Source organism: Gymnoscopelus microlampas, assembly GCF_963454915.1.
Source record: "Gymnoscopelus microlampas genome assembly, chromosome: 20".
NCBI classification, from domain to species: domain Eukaryota; kingdom Metazoa; phylum Chordata; class Actinopteri; order Myctophiformes; family Myctophidae; genus Gymnoscopelus; species Gymnoscopelus microlampas.
This window is the reverse complement of record NC_139957.1, coordinates 42,253,070-42,273,653: the sequence shown is the minus strand read 5'-3', so window position 1 is coordinate 42,273,653 and position 20,584 is coordinate 42,253,070. Positions and strand designations below refer to the sequence as shown.

At 42.4% G+C, this 20,584-nt stretch overlaps 1 protein-coding gene across 1 annotated transcript; it reads left to right on the top strand.

Annotated features, from left to right (window-relative positions):
- Nucleotides 1–667: 667 nt before the first annotated feature.
- LOC311036336 (uncharacterized protein) lies at nucleotides 668–12,409 on the top strand. The gene is made up of 9 exons (XM_084044968.1): nucleotides 668–1,011; nucleotides 4,174–4,293; nucleotides 4,516–4,626; nucleotides 6,004–6,105; nucleotides 8,099–8,179; nucleotides 8,986–9,096; nucleotides 9,740–10,631; nucleotides 11,912–12,026; nucleotides 12,075–12,409. Exons 1-9 carry the CDS (start codon nucleotides 756–758, stop codon nucleotides 12,339–12,341), a joined length of 2,055 nt encoding a protein of 684 aa, XP_083901094.1. The 5' UTR covers nucleotides 668–755; the 3' UTR covers nucleotides 12,342–12,409.
- Nucleotides 12,410–20,584: the final 8,175 nt, after the last annotated feature.

Here is a 20,584-nt window from a genome sequence, read left to right as displayed (position 1 = left end):
CCTGCCACTAGGTTACTTAGATCATCCACCCAGCAACTCCTTTCAGTTCCCTCAACAAACCTCATTACCAAAGGCTACCAGGCTTTCTCCGTGGCTGCACCTATACTATGGAATAAGCTCCCGTTTCACATCAAGAAAAGTCCCACCATTGAGATTTTTAAATCTAAATTGAAGACCCACTTTTTTACTATTGCTTTTAACATAGACTGAGGTTCGTTCTTTGTTTGTTGTTTCCCTGTCCCTGCCTTGTTCATATTTTGTTTCTGTTTTGTTATTGTCTCTTCTGCACTTTGTCTCTTTATGCCTTTTACTCTGTTTTGTAAATAGACTAAGGTCTATTTGTTTCTTTGTTTGGAAAGCACTTTGGGTCAGCTGATGTTGTTTTTAAATGTGCTATATAAATAAACTTGACTTGACTTGACTTTTCTGTACAAGTACTGTTATATTTTTTTATGTTTTGTTGTGTGTTAACATTTTGAATTCTTGATACAGAAATAAAAAACATTCATTCATTCATTCATTCATTCACATGAAACCACTGTTGATAACTACTGTCTTACAGAACCCGACCAGGGCAAAAATAATTACCCCATGTGTGCAGAGCGGGCGCCTGTCAGTGACGTCATACTGCTGCGCCCCTGCAACTGTTGTTTACCAAAACCATCCTGTGAGGAAGACAGTGTGTATCAGTGTGTAGTTACAGTAGCACGGTGTTACCTTTATTAGTTTTAATAACATTTAATATTTATCATAACATGATTCCACTGGACTCAGTGAAGCTGCTGGTGCAGCAACGCCTCCACGTGGCCGCAGAGGAGATCTTTGATCTGCTGGAGAGATTTATCACTGAATATAAACATCATGAAGACACACACTGGAGACTACACACTGAACCACAACATGAAGATACACACTGGAGACTACACACTGAACCACAACATGAAGATACACACTGGAGACTACACACTGAACCACAACAACAACACCACCACCACCACACACTCATACAAGGTTATTATGATTATGCATGCTCCTCATGGTATCACAACACCTCCAAGGCTTTAAAAACAAGGCTCCAAACATCCCAAAACAAACTAGTGAGGCTACTTCTTGGCCTCTATCACAAAACCCATCTAACCCCTGCTCATTTTGCTAGGATTGGATGGCTTAGGGTTGAGGACAGAGTACAGCAACTTGCTATGGGCCTGGTCTTCAAGATACACCACAACATTGGGATCCCCCTGTATTTGTCAAAATACTTCCAAAACGTTAATGAAGTCCACGATCATAACACCAGAGGCAGCTCCACCAATCATGTTCAACCCAGATTTGGCTCAACAAAGGGAATGAATTCGTTCTCATGCTATTCATCCAAAATGTGGAATGCCCTACCAAAAGGAGTAAAGGAGTGTAAAACCCTACTCACTTTCAAAACTGCCCTAAAGATACACCTTCAGGAGGCTGCAATTCAAAATGGCCCCTGTCCAAGTCCTAACCTACCCTTGTCCTAACCTAACCTACCCCCCCCCCCCCCTCTTTCTTCTTTTGTACATATTTTTCACTCTTCATACCAGTAACCTGTAAACTGATTGTATGACATTCTGTATAGTAGTGTGTATATCTGTCTGTCTCTCTCATCATGATTTGTGTGCATGGGGATCTCATCTTAAACAAGCTTAGTGCTTAGTGAGCTTTCCAGTTTAGTAGACCTTGTATTGTGAATTTGTACTTCCATGTACTGTCATGTACTGTTCTCATGTCTTACTAAATAAAGTACACCAATCAATCAATCAAACTGCTGGACGTTACACTACACACAGCAGGTTAACATGTTAGCCTTGGATTAGCCCTGAAACATGGCGCTACTTGTTCCTGTTTTTTTTTTTAAATGTTACATTTACAACCAGTACATCTACAATAAACGTTCAGATTTCAAATATAAAGTGCTTACCCCAGGGCCACGGATGTTACAAGTTAATACGCCTGGGTCTAAGTACCTGTATCTTCCGTATTGTTCAATAAAAAAGCATTTTAATCCGATCGGTGGCCATTTTCTCACAGAGTTATAATGTATCCAGGGTGCAATACACCTCCCAACCGATAGGGTCGCGTAGTTGAAAGCATGTGGAGAAAATACGGATAAATGGCCACCGATCGGATTAAAATACTTTTTATTTAACAAAAATAAAGATACGGGTACTTCTGAGGGTCTGTACATAATTGTACCATCCGTGACCATGGGGTAAGCACTTTATATTTGAAATCTGAACGTTTATGTAGATGTAAAAGGTAGAAAGTGCAAACACCAGGTTGAAGTTCATCCATGACTGTCATGATATGACAGTCATGTTTCAGGGCTAGTAAACATAGCCTTAAGCAAAGCAAAGTTTGTTGTTTACCCAGGGTGTCGGACTAAGCACGAAGCTTGTTTCCAGCCGGACCCTGCATGGAAGCCTTGCTCAAGGGCTATTCAGCGGTGATTCATGATTGATGTGATGAATTGGGGAATCGAACTAGGGACCTTCCGGTATCAAGGCCGCCCCTCTAACCACTAGGCCACCGCTGCCACTTAGTCCATGAGCCAGAGCCCCAAAATTGAGCAATGATTATCGAAAGAGTGGCCAAAATCATACCTGTATTAAATTGTTTATAGGGTCAATATAAGTAAATAAATGTATGATAACCTTTCCACAGGAGCAGCTTTTTCATATTTATCACACATTTTGTTATTTTCCCCATACGTAAATGACAGGTGAAAAAATGTCAAAATTAAAAAAAATAGTTATCATAATGAAACTTCCCCAGTTGATTACTTACATGAAGACAATGATTTATCGTATTACAAGTTTTCTGAAATTGTATATTTAAATATGCAAATTTGGCATTTAGTCCATGAGCCCCAAAATTGAGCCAGATATTGAATATTCCCTCTTTAAAAACCTTTGACTCCAACATCTTGACAAAATGAAATAAGAATGTTGACTCTGGCTTTGTCCAATGTTCCAATGTTGATTTTGGAAAGTTATGCAAACTCGGGCATATTTTCCTAATGCCTAATTTGCATATTTAAATATACAATTTCAGAAAACTTGTAATATAAATCATTGTCTTCATGTAAGTAATCAACTGGGGAAGTTTCATTATGATTATTTTTTTTAATTTTGACAATTTTTCACCTGTCATGTACGTATGGGGAAATAACAAAATGTGTGATAAATATGAAAAAGCTGCTCCTGTGGAAAGGTTATCATATATCTATTTACTTATATTGACCCTATAAACAGTTTAATATAGGTACGGTTTTGCCCACTCTTTCGATAATGAAATCTTGTCTGGCTCATGGACTACTTGGAGTCTTGACTTTTACTTTCATATCTATGAATGCTACGAAAGTAAAAGTCAGACTCGATAAAAAATACATCTATGATCAGTGTTTGCAAAAGTACTAAAATGTTTTACTTAAGTAAAAGTATCAATACTGCAATGTAGAAATACTCTTTTACAAGTAAAAGTCCGGAATTAAAAATGTACTTGAGTAAAAGTACAAAACTATTGGTATCAAAATGTACTTAACGTACCAAAAGTAGAAAGTGCTCATTATGCAGAATGTAAACTTGTAGATCTGCCATTTTTGCTTTTTTTGTATTTGAAAATGTATGAACATTTTTCAACGTGGAAACGCTCATGACGATAATGCAAAAATAATTGTGATTACCTCAAATAATTGCGATTAGACCAGGGGTCTTCAACAAGGGGGTCCAGGACCCCTAGGGGGTCCTCAGAGCTACTATAGGGAGTCCGCCAAATCTTTGTGTGGTAGGATTTCGTTTTTTTTACATTAACCACTTGAACCCTAAAATTCCTTTTCTGAGGGGAACATTAGCCAAAAATAGCAGATCTACAAGCTTGAGAGCTTGTAGATCGGCTATGTTTGGCAAAGAGGCTATAGGTGTAGAGGGAAAAAAGAGAAGACTAAGTAAAAAAAAAACTTTAATCTGAAACACAATTTTATACAATATAGAGTAGGGGGTCCCGGCTTCATCTCTCTCTCAGCTAGGGGGTCCTTGGGCTGAAAACGTTGAAGACCCCTGGATTGGATGATGATGTAATAATGGTGACAGGCCTAGGCCCATGATGTCACATTAAAGTCCTTATTCAATTCCTTCATTCCAGACCAGTGTGTGGTGTCCAGCCTGCAGGTGAAGATGGTTTCTCCGGTTTCTCCGGAGTGTCAGGCAGGACGGACCCAGAGACAGAGACGATTACCCCAACACTTCCAGGACTTTGAGCTGGGTGAGTGAGTGAGTGGGTTACCGGAGAGTGGAGAGACTAGGGACGGGACGCTAATCTTTTATCGTGATGAAAAAAACAAACGCTCACAATAATCGTATCGCAGAGATTTTAATTTATCGTGAAATTGTCCTCGTGAATAAGTACTTCCTCTTGCTCACTCGCTCTTCAATCCATTTTCTGATGACTCGCCGGTCTGCTCTTTTCATTAAATGTGTTTTGCAGCTTCCATGAAGGCTGTAGATGGAGCTACAGACCAGCCTCACAAAGACCTGGATCCACTTTCTCCTCCAGCACAGTCCGCTCTGACATCTGTCTCCATCAACAGCTCTTCAGGTGACTCTCTCTGTCTCTTCGCTCTCTCCTCACTGCAGGCTTTCCTCCAAGGCTTATGATAGAAGAAGGTACAGACATCCCACGGGCCAGGCAGGCGCTCATTGACGCACGTGGGAGGCAAAACTGGAACAGCTTGTGAACAAACACTTTTTCTGAATGAGTGCGTCCTTTGTCAGTTAATCGGTTCAGGAATATAAAAGAAGACATAATTATCAGAGGTTGTTTTCTAATCGCTTTCTAATTGTTTTTCGATGTGCACACTGTATAATTTTATTGAGGCATCTAAACAGCCACCATGTATCGTTTCTGGCTCGGCGGCAGTATCGCGATACTTTGGCACGTTCAGAAAAGCACTCTTTAGATACCTCAATAAATACAGTGTACACGTCGAAAAGCAACACAGCTTCTTTTATTTTCCTGGGCAGATTATTTTACAAAAGGTGACAGTCGTTCAGAAGTAGTGTTTGTTCATTAGCTGGTCCACCCGGCTCTCATTGACTCCAATGTGTTCCACCAAACTCTGGGCTGCAGTTTGCCTCTCAATGCGACGGAAAGGTTATCAATCAATTAAAAAGTACCTGCCAGAGTGCTGCCACCTGTGTGTCCAACCTTATGTATATATGTATATACACCAGCTGAACTATGCTTATTATTATAATTATTATTATTATTCATTATGTAGATCATTGGTTCTCAAAGTGGTGTCCGGAGACCCCCAGGGGCCCTTGGGGGGGTACCAGGGGGTCCCCAGCAAATTGTGTTAATATGGCGTCACAATCATTTTAACCTTTTATACTTTGGCTATTCAAAAATAGCAGATAAACAAGCACAGAGTGCCGCGCACCGAGTGAGCTTGTAGATCTGCTATTTTTTTAAACATCTTGAACATTTGTGCAAATCTTTGAATGTATGTTTTTAAGCAAACATTCGTAACTCAAATCATTGCTTCCGCGGGGGTCCCTGGAACAAAACATTTGAGATGGGAGTCCGCAGCCAAATACATATCATTTTGGGGGTCCTTGACATGAAAAAGTTTGAGAACCGCTGATGTAGATATCTATCCTCGACATGTTTCTCTGTTTTCTTTATTTTTTCCTTGCTCGCCCTGCCTCCCAATGCACCCCCCACCCTCTTATTTTTCTTTTCTTTTACTGAGAACAAAACAAGCAGACAATGGAGCTTGCACAAAAACTCTTTTATGTAATTTCGCCCACTTCTTTAAACACGTAAACCTGCGATGTGACCATAGAAGGTGATTCTTATTGTAATTCTAAGTCGTTCTAGTCACTCCTCCCTTATTGTTCTGTTATTGTGGAGTTTCTCTCATCTCAATTCATCCTAAAACTCCCCTGGGGGGTTTCTATTCCTCCATTCCAGACCAGTGTGTGGAGTCCAGACTACAGGTGAGGATGAACTCTCCGGACCCAGCCACGGGTTTTTCTGTTAAGAAGGAGGAACCTGAAGACCATCCACACTTCAGTAAGTTGTGAACATGTCTGTCTTTCTTTCTTTCTCTCCATTTTTCGGTTGTGTTGTCCATCGTCTCTTACTGTCTCACTGTAGATCATACATGTTGTCTGTCTATGCTCTCTTCTCACACTTTGAATCTTCTGTGTTGCGTCTCATTCACTATGTGAAATTCTCTTTATTGGACTTTTCACACTACATTCAGCTAACACCCCCCCCCCCCACACCCACACACACACACACACACACACACACACACACACACACACACACACACACACACACACACACAATTGTGCATTAGGTATATTAGGCTTTGTGACAGCAAGATACACCACAAACAGAATACATAAACATTTTGATTGTCCAAGCTGTGGGTTACGGGTACATCGTCCTCCACCTCAACTGCCATGCTTTCTCTATGATTTTTCCTAAAACAAAAACCTCCTTATTGAACAGCCAACTTAACATATAACATTCAGACATCCGAAACAAATCTGGATTCTTATCCTGCATTTTTTCAAATAAAGAATTTCGTACATCATTGTACAGTGGACAGTGAAAAACAAAATGAACCTCATCCTCCACAACTCCCACAAGGTCACAAGGAACTATAACTCTGCCAAAAATAGCCGATCTACAAGCTCACAACGCCTCGCAGCGCGAGGCGTTGTGAGCTTGTAGATCTGCTATTTTTGGCTGAAGTTCTCCTCAGAAAAGAGATTCAAGGGTTCAAGTGGTTAATGTAAAAAAAAAAATCACACCCTGTGTGAAGGTAGCGGCGCCTTTGATACATTTTGTCATCGATATGTGTTTATAATGTGTTTATAGCCACGTGTCACGTGAAGCTTGACCAATCACTTTGTTGACGTACGCACCTGACCAATCAGAACGTTGACGTACGCACACGGACAAAGTCAGGTATAGAGCAGGATTAAGCGCCGCTTAAAGCGCCGCTTAAAACAAGACCAGGAGACCTGGTTCTGCCAGACCCAGAATAAATTCCCTTTTATGCCCATGTATGGATGAAAGGGGGACGAAATTCAGAGGTCCCTTTTATGCCCATGTATGGACGAAAGGGGGACGAAATTCAGAGGTCCCTTTTATGCCCATGTATGGACGACCCCTTGGGTCTGGCAAAAAGATTCGGCGGACCCCCTGTAGTAACTCTGAGGACCCCCTAGGGGTCTGGGACCCCCTGTTGAAGACCCCTGCACTAGACCATACCCGTGGGGGGATATGCGCACATGATTTGGCAACCCGGGAGGAAGCGAACACAAAAACGCTAACAAACAGCTGAGATTTCTTGAAAACGAAAAAACGGGCTTCGCTGTTAGGTGCACATACATGGTAATGATGAATGGCTGTGTGCAAATTCAGATCACAGAACCAATTTTGGTCTCACAGTGCACTACACCACACCACACACTACACCACGCACTACAGAGGTTTGTCAAATTATAGGAGGATTGGGAGTGAGTCTGCCGTTCTGACTGCAATAGGGGAGTTTGTTCCACAGTTTGGGAGCCAGGAGGGAGAAGAGTCTGGGACGTGTGGAGCGTTGTCCAGGGAGACGCCAAATGGGGTTTTTGTTTGGGTCTCAAGCCGAGAAAACAGCTGGGAAATGGTGCACTACTACTGCGCACCGTGGTTAGACCTACGTTTAAAGGGATCGTTAACCCCCCAAATGTTTTTTTTTTCTATGGATTAGTCACCCCATGGAGACTTGAATTCATGACTATTTTTTTGTTTTTGTTGCATTCCTAAGCCAATAATTTGATGACCGGCAGCGGTTCCGGTAGGAGACACAAAGGAGAGTCTTTGTGTACCGGAACCGCTGCCTACCGGTCCACTGGTCATCAAATTATTGTCTTAGGAATGCGACAAAAACAAAAAAATATCCATGAATTCAAGTTTCCATGGGGTGACTAATCGAAAGATTTTTTTTTTTTTTTGGGTGAACTATCCCTTTAATATTGATGATTTGTGTCTCTCTCCTAAAAAGTCTTGGTAAAGGAGGAGGTGGAGGACCCTGAACGCTGTGAAGGAGATGCAACAGACCACGGCTGCCGTTCGCCACCTTCTGGTGAGTCAGTGCACATCATCATCATGGTAATGATCACTTGTTAGATACATCTTTGGTTTTATATCTACATTTTATGAGGGGCCAAATAGCCTGCATATAATATATATATATTTGTATTTACATTAAGGCTCAATATGTTTTACAAATTGTTATAAAATCTTTGATAGCCAGTCATTTGGGAGATAAACAATAAGTTGAAGGTCTGTTAATGACTTACCATGCATGTTCAAATCAAGTGTAATTTCTGACCATACATTTATAAAAAAAAAAAAAACAGGAACGCATCTGTGTCACTTTAGATTTCTTTGGCTATTCAAAAATAGCAGATATACAAGCTCATAGCGCGGCACCGAGTGCCGCGCTATGAGCTTGTAGATCTGCTATTTTTGATTTTTTTTTTTGAATTTTTTTTTTCTTCAAAAAACTGTTCGGATTTTGAAAACATTTTTAAGAATCGCCTCAGGTCTTAATGGGTTAAACTTTAGAAGAAGGAAAGTGAAGCTGAATGGTTGTTAGGTGATTTTTTGGAACCATGTGTGACTGTCACTCTGTGTCCTTCATGCACTGTCATTATATTCCTTAGTCAAGTGCGACACCAAGTGGATAAACACGGTAATAACACCCTTGTCAAGATTTAGGATTATTATCAAAATGGTCGGTAAATGTTAACACCTGCCCAAATCTAGATGATAATAATAATAATAATACTACACAGTAATAAAAACAACAGATCTTTATATTGGACTCAGACCTTTGGACCCCCCTGTATATGAAGGCCCACTCTTCTTTCACTGAATGTGTTGCAGCTTCCACGAGGCCCATAGATGGAGCTACAGACCAGCCTCATGAAGACCTGGCTCCACTTTCTCCTCCAGCACAGTCTGCTCTGACGTCTGTCTCCAATAACAGCTCTTCAGGTAACTCTCTCTGACACACACATCAAGGTCTGTGGCGCGGTTAGCCCCGGACAAGACAGACAGATTTGTTTTTTAATCCATTTTCACATTAAGTATAACTTCAGTCAGTCTCGGTAAACCACCCCCAATATCCACTGCACTGCTCTGTGTTCAATGGTCCTCCTCCATACATAATACACATTTAGAATATGAATATGTTGTTCCAGGGACCCACAGAAGCACAGATCGGAGTTTTTCGCCTTCAAACATATATATATTCCAAGATTTGCAAACAATATTCAAGATTTTTCAAAAAATAGCAGATCTACAAGCTCATAGCGCGGCACTCGGTGGGGATTTTCAAAATAGACTTTGAAAATAGACCCCCCCCCCATCTCAAAATGTTTTGTTCCAGGGACCCCCAGAAGCAAAGATGTTTGTTAAAAATGTGTATATATTCAAAGATTTGCACAAATTTTCACGATTATCTTAAAAAACAATAGCAGGTCTACAAGCTCAGATGGATCAAAACACTGTATTGCACTGTATGTTACGGTGGAGACTCGTTACTTCCACTTGACACGTGTGGTAATTAGGCTTTCTAAAACGCATACTCACAGTCCTTGGTTCTGATTTTGCTGAGTTGAAATGGCACATTTCACAGAAAGCGACAGCGAGGAGGAGGCTGAGGAGGAGGAGGAGGAGGAAGAAGAAAAAAAAGAACGAAGACACGGCGAAATTAACGAGAGCGACCTGGAAGAGCTGGAGCGCTCGAGATACGAAGCCGGGACCTTCAAACAGACCAAGTGGTCCGTTCGCTGTTTTCAGACCTGGTGTGCCGAGAAAGAGCTGGCCATCGACTTCAAAACGGTCACCGAAGTCGTGCTGAACCAGACCCTCCGTCAGTTCTACGCCAGCGTGAAAAACGGGAAGGGCAAGCCCTACGGTTTCAGCAGCTACGTGGGACTGCGCGCGGGGCTCAACCGCCACCTCAACGACCCGCCCGTCAGCCGCTCCATGTGTCTGCTGAAAGATCCCCAGTTCATCACCAGCAACATCATTTTCCTGGCGGTGGTGAAGAGACTCCGCCGAGAGGGACTGAGAAAGAGTCCGCCGAGAGGGAACACGTTCCACCACCGGCCGCTGACGGAGGTGGACTTCAGGAAAATCACGCGCTCTCGAGCGCTGAGTCCGGACACGCCCGAGGGCCTGGTCAACAAGGTGTGGTTCGACGTGCAGCTGCACATGGGCCGCCGAGGCAAAGAGGGCAACCGTCACCTGAAGGCAGAGTCGTTCTCCGTCCACCGGGACGACGCCACCGGTGGCCGGAAGTACGCGACGCTGGCGCTCAGCGAATACCCCAAAACCCACCGGGATGCCGGGGAAACAGACAATAGACATTGCCTGCCGGGGTTCATGTGCGAGCAGCCCGGGAACCCGCTGTGTCCCGTCGCTTCGCTGGAGAAATACCTCTCGCTGCTGCCTGCCGATCCGCCCGCCTTCTACCTCCATCCAATACGAAAAAATACAGCAATACCAATCACCAAAGATCTGTGGTGAGTTGACTATATGTACAGCCAAGCTCTCGTTTTTATTGGTAGCCTATTATGTATAGCCTGGTAAACCCTCCCTCCGGAAATCTCATTTCCATTTGATTTCAGGAGTGAGTCTGGCCTGATCGCCCATTCTGCAATATTGGCTGTGGGCTGGAGTTGGGCGGGAGTAATACCGTTGACTGACAACCCCTCCAGCCAATCAGCAGACCTTCAGACTAATGTGACGCAACGGGACTTTTGAGACGGCCATGCCCAAAATAGGTTGCCTTATTCGGATACATGCGTGGCACTGCCCGCCCCTCCCAGTTCTCTAAATTTTTAAAGAGGCTCTGTCATGATTAATTGACCACATATATGAAGTTAAACAACTAAATTCTATCCAAACGATATCTTAAAAGTAAATTCCGTGCCTCAAAAAAGAAGTTTGAGAGCGTTTTAAAACCGAAAGTAAAAAGTGTAACTGGCCACAGAAACAATGGCGGATCGTTCCATTTTTGTCGGCTGCACTCGGTCCCATTCGGGCTCACTCGTACTCGCCACCTGATTGGCCAACTGTCGCTGCCAATCACAGAACGATGAGCGACGACGCTGATAGGCTCGGTTAGTTGGTAATTCCACCAGAAACCCCCACAATGGGCGATCAGGCCAGACTCACTCCTGAAATCAAATGGAAATGAGATTTCCGGAGGGAGGGTTTACCAGGCTATATTATGTAAGGGTTAATTGATTCGATTGATTATATATATACTTTTTAAACTATATTGATATTTGATTAAAAATCGACCCCCATTTTGGGGCAGGTCATTGTAGGTTAAAAGTCAAAAGAACGTAGCAGATGTACAAGCTCACAATGCGTATCGCAGCGACACGTTGTGAGCTTGTGCATCTGCTATTTCACTGTTGCACGACACTGTTGTGCGATGAACTATAAAATAAGTTGTAAGTGGTTAATCGATTTGTTGTATATATGTATACAGTGTGTGTGTGTGTGTGTGTGTGTGTGTGTGTGTGTGTGTGTGTGTGTGTGTGTGTGTGTATATATATATATATATATATATATATATATATATATATATATATATATATATATATATATATATATATATATACACACACACACATAAACACACTCAATTATTCGATTAATCAACATAGCAAACAATAGAATAATCACTAATAAAATAGTCAATAGTTGCAGCCCTACTTGCTCATCTTTTTGTTAGTGTAGTTCACAGTGTAGTTTTCATGACTCTACGGTGTCTTCTCTCTCCTAACGTCAGGTACACCAGAGAGCCCATGGGGATAAACTTCCTTGCCTCCATGTTGCCTCGGATTTGCAAAGCAGCCGGCACCCAGACCATCTACACCAACACCTGCTTGCAAAAAACTAGCCTGGTACAGGCTGATGCTTTTAGTCTGGTACAGAACCCCTCTGACTACCAGAACCCCTCTGATGCTTTTAGTCTGGTACAGAACCCCTCTGATGCTTTTAGTCTGGTACAGAACCCCTCTCTCAGCCTGGAGGCAAGAGAGACCATGCCAGTGCCGACGGGCCACACGTGTGAATCAACCCCGTCTCACTGCAGCCACCCAAACCAGCCAAAGGACGGCACCAGGTGGCGCAACATCCTTCCAAACACACCGCTAAAACGCACCTCCTCCGGTACAGAGTCGAACCCCCCCTTGCCAGAGAAGAGGAGTGCTAACTGAACAGTGCTGACATGACTGAACAATTGCACAGTTTTGTGAACTTGAGAGCTGCCTACTGCAAAACAACAACAGGGAAGTTTGTGTGTGTGTGTGTGTGTGTGTGTGTGTGTGTGTGTGGGGGGGGGGGGGGGGGGGGCAAGCACTGCAGTGACAGGGACCAGGGAGGGGGCCAATGACATGAACCTATTCTTCTTCAATCGGTCCAGACGGCACTCGACCGCACTCGACCCGTGCCGTACGACCAGGTGCGAACCTCTCAAGGGCCAGAGTCGGACATCAGCAGGACCAGCAACTCCCCCGGGAGGCAGGTGACAGCGGGACCAGTGCTGACCCCCCCACCAGCTCCTCCTCCCCTGCTCCTCACCACTGACCATCACGTCGCCCCGAGACCGACACCAGGAACGTAACGGGCCCAGACAACATCAACTCCCGGGTCCTGAAGGTGTGTGCCGACTCTGAGCAACTTTCTGTCACGTTCAGGGACTTCTTCAACCTCTCCCTGAGGGCTGGGGGGGGGGGAGGTGCCCCCAGCTGTGGAAGACATCCTGCCTTGTCCCTGTACTACCCAAAGAAAAGTCGTCCCTCTGCCCCTGACGATTACAGGCCAGTCGCCCCCAAAACATCACAGGTCATGAAGGCCTTCAGGCAGCACCTGAAACCTCGGGGTGGACGACGTGACCAATAGCAGCCCAACAGGGCCAACACCACCCATCTCCACACCGAGGGCGACACCGTCAGGATCACGTTCTTTGACTTCTCCAGTGCCTTCAACACCATCCATCCAATCACACCTGCTAGCGGAGAAGCTGGCTGTGATGCAGGTGGACTTGCGGTATGGTGACATGGAACACGGACTATCTAACACAGGGGTCTTCAAAGTTTTCAGGCCAAGGACCCCCTAGCTGAGAGAGAGATGAAGCAGGGACCCCCTACTCTATATTGTATAAAATTGTATTTCAGATGAAAGTTTTTTTTTACTTAGTCTCTTTTTTAGTACTCTTTTTTCCCTCTACACCTATAGCCAAAAATAGCCGATCTACAAGCTCTCAACGCCTCGTTTAATATATGCCCTGTGCAATTGTTTATTACGAAGCCTAAAAGGCAAACTGATTTTTGTATTTTATTCATATGTTTCAATATTCAATACCAAACACACAATTAAATCGTCAATCGCAATTATTTGAGTGACAATTAATCGTCAACTTAAATTTGTAATCCTTCCTGTTCCCCGTAAACACCTCTGACTTCTGCTTCAACCCGAAAACCTGTCACATCCAGGAGTTCTCCGATGACACCGGCGTCGCCAGCTGCATCACAGGTGACAACAGGAGGGAGCACGGTGACGTAGTGATGGGTCCTGTGAGGTGGAGCGAGAGGAACGGATAGACCAAGGAGACTTAAGACTGTTCTTTTCTGCCTGGAGCCATCGAGATTCATAATCTCTCTTAGCTTGTTCAATAGTCTAGTTACAGTAATAACATTACACAGCTCATTACAGTAAGGACAGTAAGGATCTGACATGGTTACTGTGTGTATGTATATATTTTATTTTGTCCTGCATAATGCAAAGCTTTGTTGAGGGTCTATACTGTTGTGTATATACTGTTGTTTACTTTGTTCATTATAGTGATGATGTTTCTAAGTGTACGGTACTTTTTCTTGCCCTGTAACTGTTTCAACTGCTCTGCTGCCTTTGATGACTGAATCCCCCTGTGGGATCAATAAATGTCTTATCTTATTCTGGATATGTCTATGATATTAATGTTAGTTAAAAAAAAGGTCCTTCTGCACACCTACTTCGAGGACAGGTGCATAGGAGCAGGCAGTCAACGCATGAAAACAAGAGAATCCCGCACACTGTCTTCACTTACAGTACAGAGTATTTATTGAGAATACAACCTTTTGGTTACCCTGACCTTCATCAGATATTAATGTTGCCATGTTGTTGGTAACCATTGTAGAAAAGCAATGAGCCAAGAGAGGCTTACCGTGCTTTTACAGCGGCTCAGAGGGTAGCCTACCCTCTGAGCCGCTGTAAAAGCAGTTGTCGTAAAAAAAACTTTTCAAAACATAAAATGAAGGTTGTATGTCTCGCAGTCCAACAGCAGGAGAGGCTCCACAATTGTGGCAGCAATTGAGCAGTGTTGATTTTGACAACACATTTTGTTATAGTCATAGTCTCTTGAATAAAATGTCATTTAGTTTTAGACATATTTTAGTCATCTGGTCGACTAAACCTACAGTTGATTTAGTCAACTAAAATGTATTTTGGCGGTGCCTTGATGGTGTTGCAATGGCTGAATGGCTGACTTGCATACTGAAAATAGCCGATCTACAAGCTCACAACGCGTCGCAGCGCGATGCGTTGTGAGCTTGTAGATCTGCTATTTTCAAAGCGCAACACCCGAGCACAACACCCGTGCACAACCAAGCATAAAATAAAACATTTTGGTGAAGTCTCCATCATTTTGTTGTTTTCCAGAAATGAAATAAAACAAGGGGAGCAGCATAGAGGGAGCACCAAATCAAAGCTATTTACATACGTATACACATAGCATAAATAAGAAGCAGATATGTACATTAGAGGTTAGACATAAGGTGCAAAAGATTGGCAACGCATTGGTAGGTCCACTTAGCAGCAGGTATGTACATGAACACACGTTGTGAGCTTGTAGATATGCTATTTGCACTATATTTTAAAGTACAATATTTCTTCGTACTTAAGTACAATACTCGAATAAATGTGCTTAGTTACTGTTCACCACTGTACATGACAAGCACCAAAAATGGTTGAGCTGTAAGGGAAAGCCTGTTTGAGCAGAGGATGAACTGCTATTTGACCTCAATGCAGTACCACTGTTCCGCCAGTAGATGTCCTACCTGACCACAGAATGTAAATGTCTCAACAGAAAAGCAGGTAGACCAACTCCAACCACTGCAGATCTCGCCTATACTAGCTTAGCAATATTCTATTAACATACAACCATGCAGAATGATATTGTATTAACATACTCTACCATGCAGATTGATAAAAAATATAAAAATGTCTTCACAACAAATGTATGGATTGCAGCTATAATAATAAACAAAACTCCATGAAAAGGAGTGGAAAGGGTTTATACTCTATAGGCTACTTGGGCTGCACAATATATGAACATTTATCTCGTCTTCGTAATATACATAAATAATTGTTATTAACTGTATGATGTTAATATTGGCATATGTAAATATGTGAATTGGGCCTACAAGAATGTACACATACTAACCCAATTATGTCAGGCTCTATATTGCTTAAAGCGGAACTATGTAGGCTAAGAGTTTTTTTTAATTAATACAATGAAATGTGTCCAATCTGTATGGTAGAGTATGTACAAGCAATCTGTGAGCTTGTTGTTTGTCTATTTTCACAATGTTTGTCTGTGGAACCGAGTCAAACTAAATATAATGCCTACAATTCGTGCTTGTCAGGGTGGGGGGTCCCCAGTTCAAATATGATTATTTTGGGGGGTCACAGTCTGAAAGGTTTGGGAACCCTTGTGGTAGACCATCCCCAATATCCACTGCACGCTCTGTATTTAATGGTCCTTCTCCATACATGTCATCGCTGTCGGATGGGAACCCAGGGGTGAAAGTGGGCCGGAACGGTCCGGAACGGCGTTCCGGTAAAAGATTCGGTCCCGGAACGCCGTTCCGTTAAGAAAAAGTCAAAGGCAGCTGTGAAAATCCCATATTAAATAACCTGCCAGGAGACCCATGGCCATGTTCAAGAATAAAACATAATCTACTAACGTCAGATTAACATACAGGGCGTCACAACCATTCATTAATTTGTGCGTACGACGGGACACTCTCACAGATCCGTCATTTCCCCCGACTTCTTTTTTTTTTCTCCCCCCGTTCCGCATAAACTGTTGCTTTCGCGTGAAGTTAAGTAGTTTCAACTAGGCTACCTGGGTACTTCTACTTCCAGTAGTATGATTTCAAAATAAAACGTGTGTTGAATTGTAACAAAACAAGGATAGAGTTTTAAAAAAACTCTTATTCTGAAATGCACATCGTTTTGAAAGGAAACCAGATTTATTTTCTGGAGGCCACTTGACAGCTTTCTGCTCACGGAACACAGCTCCACACTAACGTGCATCGTCAAAAAATGTAAACACGGACGTGGGTCATGGGACATTATGGAATATAAATACTTTGTGGCAAAAGTTCGACATATTTACAACCATGATCTCTGAAACCAAGACAATGTGGGGCTATGGAACAAAAGTGTGTTTTCTTTCATCTTTTCAGAAGGTGAGTAATTCATCTTATCTAATGCTGATAGTGGTGGAAAGTAACTAAGTACATGTACTCAAATACTGTACTTCAGTATAATTTTAAGGTAATTTTACTTGACTGGAGTATTTCCAATTTGCAATATTTTTTATTTCTATTCCAATACATCTCATAGGCAAATATTATACTTTTACTCCACCTCAATTATTTGAAAACTTTAGTTTAATACTACTAGTTACTTTGTGGATTTTAATTATTATGACAAAACATACATAAACCGCTTCAGCCCCATTTAAACTTTGGCTTTTAGAAAATGTACATATTGTACAGTATGGTCAAGTTGGACAATATAGCTCTGTTTTCATCATGTGTATCAGGGGTGCAGCCATGGGTGGGCCCAGGGACAGGATTTATTTATGAGAACGAGAATTAAATAAAGTAACCCTAACCTAACCCTAACCCTAAACCTAAAACCGAAATAAAGTAAAGGAAAAAAAGTACCAAAACCCACCCAAACCCGCACATTTTTCGACCCGAAACCGCAAAAAAATCGCGCGCGCGCTTCGCATGTGCATGTGTCAGTTCCGGCAAGAAATGTCAACCACTTTCACCACTGTGGGAACCTTGCATGTCCAAAACCTCACAACGCATGAGCTATTTTTGAAGCCTTGTGAGCTTTTAGATCGGCTATTTTCGACAAACAGAAATTCCCTATAGGCCTACCACAGATTGTAGATTAAGATGAAACATGTAATGGTCTGCTATTTTATTTTTTATTTTTTTCCTAGATGTCCTGCACCCCCCTGTGTGTAAAGAGGAGGTTTCCCCTCATCAACATCAACAGATGAGCTCCAGTCCCATCCAGGAGGAACCAGAGTGTCCATGGATTAAAGAGGAACACAAGGGGAAACGTCAAAGACCGGAGGAGGCTGACTGGTCAACGATGACATTGCTAGCAGTGAAAAGTGAAGATAATGTAAGAGAGACAGAGCCCCTAGCCAGCACTTCAACTGAACACATGAAAACACAAGCTGATGTAGAGTATTGTGGAACATCACAACCTGAACCAACTATTGACATCCAGCTCCTCTCTTCACACTGTTCTGAATCTGACACTTTAGACATTGATGAGTGGGAGGAGACCAGAGAAGAGCTGTCAGCTTTAAACGCACTGACATTACACAGAACACAAACTGTGGACGGACAGTTTTTGTCTTTGAGCAACAAGCTGTCCCAGGACTTTAAGTCATCAGCACAAGCTCCATCCGCAGAAACTCACACAGGGGGGAAAACATTTGGTTGTACAGTTTGTGGTAAATGTTTTAGCCGAAATGGAAATCTCAAGACACACACAAGGTCTCATACAGGAGAAAAACCCTTTAGCTGTACAGTTTGTGGTAAAGGCTTCAGTAGAATGAGTTGTCTGAGGATACATTGGAGGATTCACACAGGGGATAAACCATTTAGTTGTCCAGTTTGCAGCGACAAACACTTTCATCAAAAAACACATCTGCAGATGCACATGAGGAGCCATACAGGAGAAAACACTTTTAGTTGCTCAGTGTGTGGCAAAGGCTTTGGTCAAAGGGGTGACATGAGCCGACATCTGAAGATTCATACAGGGGAAAAACCCTTTAGTTGTACGATTTGTATCGACAAACACTTTACTCAAAAAGCACATCTGCAGATGCACATGAGGACCCATACTGGGGAAAGACCCTTTAGTTGCACAGTTTGTGGTAAAGGCTTTGGTAAAATGGGTGACATGAGGATGCATATGATGATTCATACAGGGTAGAACAAGCGTTTCCTTACATTTTTCAATGGTTTGAGCTAACACTGAGCATTACTTGAGCAACTTTCAGTGGTGGAAAAAGTACTCAAATTCTTTACTTAAGTGAAAGTATCAATACTGCAACATAGAAATACTCTGTTACAAGTAAAAGTCCAGAATGTTTCAGTTTGTATATCTGCTCATTTTTTAATAGCCAAATAAATCTTAAAATGATGTTCCTGGTCTTAATGGTCTTAACTGGGAGCAGCCCTTTATACCCAGGCGAGCTAGACTGCACCATCCACAGGGGTGTTCTAAAACATATTTAACACCCAACTGAACATACAATAAATACTTAACCTTTAAACCCCAAAGGTCTCCATGAACTACAAATATAACTAGACGCGTCGCAATTCCGGGGAAATTGCAAAGTGTGGTTGCGCCGACGCCGGTCCCCCTATGGGTCAAAGTGGAAATGCTTTTGGGAATTTGTTGAGTAAAGCACCCTCGACATGTGATTCAAATTTGGGATTGACCGGACGTTTCGTTCGTGATTTCTGGCATTTTTGGTGAAACGGGCCCCTCCCACTAATTTTGGAAGCCAATTATGGACGAACGGTAAGGACAATCAAAATGCCGTTTGGATATCTTTACCGCATGGGTCCATAGATCATGTGTACCGATTTGTGTGAGATTAGGACGAAATTTGAAGGAAAAGGAGCAAAAAGTGTGTTTTGAAGGAAATTCAAAATGGCGGAAAATCTATCCTGACGCAAATGGGCGTGGCCTATATGGGGAGATGCGTCGGGACCCAAGGAATCCAGGTGAAAAGAAATTTTGATTTTACGAGCTACGGTTCAAGAGTTATAGGCCAAAAGGTAAAGTGGGCTGTTATAGCGCCACCATGTGGCCGATTGGTGTAATTATTTTTCTAATAATTTTGGACTAAATTATGAACCTCCCTTCCAAATGTGGTAACTCTAGCTCTTACGGTTTCTGAGAAAAAAATACTTGAATGGGAGTTTTTGCAATTCCCATTAAAGTGGATGGGGAAATTTAATGCACTAATAAATCAATATCAAAAAATCTATCCTGACGCAAATGGACGTGACCTATATGGGGAGATGCGTCGTGACCCAAGGAATCCAGGTGAAAATAAATTTAGATTTTAGGACCTACGGTTCAAGAGTTATAGGCCAAAAGGTAAAGTGGGCTGTTATAGCGCCACCATGAGGCCGAATGGTTTAATTATTTTTTCAATAATTTCGGATAATATTATGAACCTTCCCTCCGAATTTGGTAGCTCTAGCTCTTACGGTTTCTGAGAAAAAAATACTTGAATGTGATTTTTTTCACTTTTACATTAAAGTGGATGGGGAAATTTAATGCACTAATAAATCAATATCAATTAAACTATTTAACCAATCTCTTAGCCCTATACACGCGCACGATTCCCGATTTAGACGGTCATTTTGATATATGGCACAACATTAGGGGATAAAAACTGTGGGAGAAATAGCGGTTTGAAATAAAGTTTATCTATAAATAAATAAAGATGGAAAGCTATAGAGTACTATAGTCTGGTTGCCCTGTTGGTTGCAAACTAGTCACTTAATGAAGAACCGTCAGTAGCCCCTAAACGTCCGATTATGAAGGTCCTGGTTCCCCTAAAAGTCCGATTTTGCAGTCCTGGTTATTTCTCCCTAACGCCCTAAAAAGTCCAAACGGGACTATGTCGTTTGCGCATGCGCAAATGAACGTTCAACATAGTGTGCTGGGTGTGGTGGATTGCTCCATTTACAACGCTAACGTCCAGGTCATAAACGATCAGATTTCAAATATGAAGTGCTTAACTAAAGGCCACGGATGTTATAATTGTGTACGTTCCAGCTTGAGTACCCATATCTTCCGTATTGTTCAATAAAAAGCCTTTTAATCCGATCGACGGCCATTTTCTCCGTCTTTTCATCAGCTTTCAACTATGCGATCCTATCGGTCGGGAGGTGTATTGCACATTATAACTCTATGCGAAAATGGCCGACGATCGGATTAAAATGCTTTTTATCCAACAATACGGAAGATATGGGTACTCATGCTGAAACGTCGGCATGTATAACATCCTGGGCATTTAGGTAAGCACTTCATATTTGAAATCTGAACGTTTGTGTAGACGTTACAGTTGTAAATGAGC